This window comes from Eimeria mitis, genomic scaffold (genome assembly GCF_000499745.2).
Source record: "Eimeria mitis Houghton genomic scaffold, Emh_scaff2092, whole genome shotgun sequence".
NCBI lineage: Eukaryota > Apicomplexa > Conoidasida > Eucoccidiorida > Eimeriidae > Eimeria > Eimeria mitis.
The window spans coordinates 1-4,657 of NW_013570416.1; the positions used below are offsets into that span (position 1 = coordinate 1).

At 52.0% G+C, this 4,657-nt stretch overlaps 1 protein-coding gene across 1 annotated transcript in view; it reads left to right on the forward strand.

The window, feature by feature from the left end:
• Positions 1-4,388: 4,388 nt before the first annotated feature.
• Positions 4,389-4,657, forward strand: part of EMH_0048490 (uncharacterized protein) — a gene marked incomplete at both ends in the record, with an annotated part of 4,617 nt that continues 4,348 nt past the window's right edge. Inside the window, one exon of the mRNA XM_013496411.1 lies at positions 4,389-4,516. Within this exon, the coding sequence (XP_013351865.1) occupies positions 4,389-4,516 (128 nt within the window). The remainder of the gene's footprint in view (positions 4,517-4,657) is intronic.

Consider the following 4,657-nt stretch of genomic DNA (forward strand, 5'->3'; position numbering starts at 1 on the left):
CGCTTTGAGTCAAACACAGCAGACGAAGAAAATCGAGTGTGAGGTCACTGGTCACTTGTCCCCTGAGCTTTGTTCGAAACAGAGTGTGGAGAAACAATCGTCAAAGTAAAAGAGGCAACAAACAAACAAAGCATTTGTGTATTTGGTTACTTCATTGAATTGAGAATAATCCGGAAAACAACAACCAGGCAGCCAAACAGCCAAGGGGCCTGGATCTCGAGTTAGCTGCGGCACGCACCGGACAGCTACCGGACCACCGGGCTCATTTTGTATTGTGTCCAAACGCCAAAAAGAGGTATTCAGTGAAATTTGATGCATCTTTAATGTTTTCCGTAACTGGAAATTCCCACTTTAAACTTGTCTACGCCTCTCAACGCAGTTTAGCATTTCCATTGCCAGCCTGTCGGCCGCGTGGTCACTGCAGTGCCTGGCAGAGCGCCGACTAAGCCCCCAGCTACGCCGGAGACATGGCAGGTAACTAAAGGTTAGCATAAGCATCCTAGAAGCAAGGTTCAACTAACAGTTTCATCCGAGTGTAGTAGAATAAGCAGCGCCTATTCAAGCGAAGTAGCGATGCCATCAACAGTTGCAAGCGTGGCCGGCAAGCGGTGCGAGTAGCCCACAGTGCTGGCGAGACGAGCCCTGGCCGCAACCGTGGGGGAAGCTCCACGGCAGTTTTGGATATCTATTCTCCCGCTGAATTACCCGCATAAGCCTAACCAGAAACCAGCATATCATTTCCCCTTTGAGGTTGCGGGTCGTTATCGTCGTGATTTCTTCGTATTCCATTGGACTTCTCTTCGTAGTGCTCTTCCCTAGGCTAGGATGCGCGGCGTGAGCAGATTGAACCCGTTGGCCTTGATTCTATGGCGGTAGCTGCTCCTAATCTTATCGCGGGGCTAAATTCCTATTGTTACATCAATACTATAGGGTGCATCTTCGGTTCTCAGAACTCAGGAAGGTTTCTGAGCCTGCCCTGCACAACCCCAAGGCATTACAGNGGTGCATCTTCGGTTCTCAGAACTCAGGAAGGTTTCTGAGCCTGCCCTGCACAACCCCAAGGCATTACAGTCACTCGCGACTCGCGTCGGCAGTGTTGTCCTGACAGAGAAGAAGATAGGGACAGCCGAATATGATCTATCTTTATTCTGGTAAAACTTTCAACGTGCTATTGCCTGTAAAGCATATAAAGTGAACCAGCACATGGGCACGCTAAGAGATGCGCTTGATTGTCTGGGGAGATTCCTCGGTCTTTCTCGCGGACGTTCATGAGCAAACACAGAGCCAAAACGCTTAAAATAAGGATTCCAAAAAGTGGGTTACCTCCCATCGACTTGTCAGGGAGCCGAGGTCCGGCTGCCCCAGGTGCTGGGGCGGGGGGCAGGAAGCCCCTTGACATGACCTGCAACGCACCGCGCTGCAATTAGCGCTGCAAGCCAGTGTGACATGTAAACACATCCAAGTGCACTTTTCCGCTTTGACTAACACTGTAGAAAGTTATTGAACGCTTACGCTACCCGTAGGCGGCAGCTTTCACGCAAGTAGACGTACATCTGCCATCATCCTACATATTCTCCCCGTTCTGCCCAAAGCAGCACATGCACATGCGCAGGGTCTCCAAGTAATGGAGACCCTGCGCATGTGCATGTGCTGCTTGGGGGGTTGACAGGGAGAGTTGACAGAGGGACCTTAATCTCCCGTAGCAGCATTCGCACCAATATGAAGTAGGACACCTGCTAATGTGATTTCTGATGTTTCTGCTCCCCTGCTGCTGCTGCCTCCGCTGGCGCTAATGCTGCGACCACTGCTGCTGTTCCTGCTGCTCCTATTCGTGTTGGGGTTAGGCTCTCTTCGATTCGCCAACAGCCGTCGTCGTGGACGGGCGCGATTCTATACGGCAAGCCCAAACCCCGAAAAGGAAAACAAATAAAGCTGTTGGCAAAATCGCCGAGTTAGATGCACTCTAGTTGGTACTGGAGAACAACTAGGTAGAAACGTATGCGCTCGTATACGAACACAATCGCGCATCCGTCTGCAAACCGTTTTTCACAGCCCAGCTTTAAGCTCCGCCTTGGAAGCCCACGCGTGCGGTACCGCCGTTGTGTCAATAAGGGGGTGCGGATGTTGCAGAGAGATTGCTTCACACGAACGNACGCGTGCGGTACCGCCGTTGTGTCAATAAGGGGGTGCGGATGTTGCAGAGAGATTGCTTCACACGAACGCCCAGCGGAAGTCCACCCCACAGGCGATTCTTAGAAACTCATTCGCACAAGCGATCATCAGCAACCCACTCAGCTTATCGGTTGTCCGGCCATTTAACCTAATATCATTGTTTCCTGTAGGAACTACGAGTCGTTACGCGTCTGTTCAGGATCTCACTCTCTTCCGGTTGTTCCCTCTACCGGTGACGTTTCTGCACTCGCGTGGAAATAGTTCGGGAGAACTTCGGTGTTTCCCTGAGCTATTTATAAGAAAGCCAGCGGCAATGGTATGGTGACATCTGCGTGTCAGGGGTAAGTTGATGATGCAAGCCAGCGCGTTAGTCCGAACACGAAGAGCGAAAAGCCCTTCCCAACGCATGGCGAACTTCTTCGACTGCTCGAAGCGCTGCTCACTTCGAACAGCGTGATAACGCACTTGAACCGAATTGCCTGCATTGAAACCGACTACTGATGCCTTTTGCTACCCGGCGCTCGCTGTTTTCCCATGGTTTCCTGCGCGTCTGCAAGCTATGTAGGGACGTCTAGAGCTGCGGGTGTACGGGGATGGCTGCGGAATATCCATAACATGACCACCATGAGCCACCCGGGAACAGATTATCAAATAGAATATCCCAGCATACTGGTGCGGTATTTGCGACTCCTTACCTAGACGCGTTTACCAAGTTGGCTTGATTTCCTCCCGGTGCGGAAGACCGTATTGTACAGCTGTGCACACGTCGGCCCCTTTGTCTTCGACATTCCTGTTTTGCAAGTGAGGAGCTAACCCGACACTACATATGGATATCGAATGACAACGCTAGCGGGATGCTGGCATCTGCCCGCCAGTGGGAAATCAACACGAGGGTGTGTGCTGTTCAAGGGAGAGGGAGGGGGCAGGTGCAGCATGCTCTGTCTGAAGTTGCTGCGTGTGCCGCAATGATGGCCAAACATTCAACTATTGATTGTAGTGCTAGTGCATGTGGAAAAGGATGAGTGGCTGCGCTCGCATGTAGGTTGCCGGTGCAGTACTGGTTACAGCGAAGTGCGGTACGGCTCATGTTGGCCTGGCTCATCTCGTACCATCTCCAAGCCCTCGAACCACCGTGCTGAGGATGCCTGGAGACTAAAGAGGAGGTCAGAAGCTTTTAGGAAAATCTTATCGTTGGTACCCTGACTCTATTGCATCTGGCGTCTGTAACGCTTGCTTCCGGGCCTTATTCAAGGACAGAAACGAGCTGAAATAAAGCGAAAGACTTGAGCAAAGAGTTTCTCCAAAGGCAGGTGACCTCCTCCTGTTGCTGCGCTTCTTGGGTGTTCAGCGCAGGGCCTGGGACTGCGGGGGAGGAGGTAGCCTAACTGGAGTTGCAGTGCACCTCGGCGCAGCTGGCGATGCAAGCCAGCCCGAAGTGTGAGCACAAGGAAGTTTCAACGAAGCTTCTCTTACCGCATCAGTTACTTCTGTATACACTTATAGAGTGTTTTCATTTGGTTGGAAGCAACCTACAAAGGCCAAGTATATGTTCCTGTGCTAGTTGCAGGCAAACCACGCTACAGCGACGCTGTGATGCCCTGGGGTTCAACAGGGCAAGAAAAAGGAGAGAAAAATCTTCTTCTCCTAGAAAGATACCGAAACTGTCCCTTTATAAATAGTTCGAACAAGCCATTTGGCAGCTTGATGGCTCTCCAGTATGTACTAAATAGACGGAGTGGTTATAGGGACCTAGTACGACCCTAGACGGGTGGCCCCAGAGTCGCGTCCTTGCACAGCGAGGCTATATCTCTTAACGTAAGGCAGATAATTAATTACGAAACGAAACGGAACAAAATGCTTATGATTAGTGTCAAGGGTGTTCGAATTAAAACAGGCGAGCATAGTTCGGGTCTTTGTTGGAGGCCGTCACCCGTCACATTCTTTCTAGACCATCAATGCCGACTTGGGCCACCGTAGCCACTCAGCTGCGACCGCCACCCAGGTAGCACCCATGTAAAACGCAGCTGTGAGTGAAAGATACATGGGAGTACTAGTGAGAAGATAACACACAACGTAAACGAGAGTGTAGTTAGGAAATTCGAATTAGCAACAAGGGAAGGATACTATGACCCTAGCTCATATAAAAGTACTGTCCTATTGTAGTGTGCTCGCACTACAATATTCCCCCCCGCGGGGAAAGCGTGTGGCGCAGGCACATGCCCAAGAACCGGCCCGGGGATGCGGAGAAGAGTAGGGCAGCTGAGAAGAGGCCTGAACAGGGGGCGCCCTGGCAGAGGTGGAGCGGCTCGCCTGGTCGCGCGGGTGTGAAGACGGTGCCTCTCACGTAGGAGAGCAGGGAATCCCTGGATATAAGCGGCGTGCTGCGACGCTGCGCGGTCCTCGGAGACCCGGCGCCGCTTGACCAGGTGTTGACAGACTACAGGCGGCCGTCGAGTATGTCCCGGGGCTCTGGTTGCACGTTTCG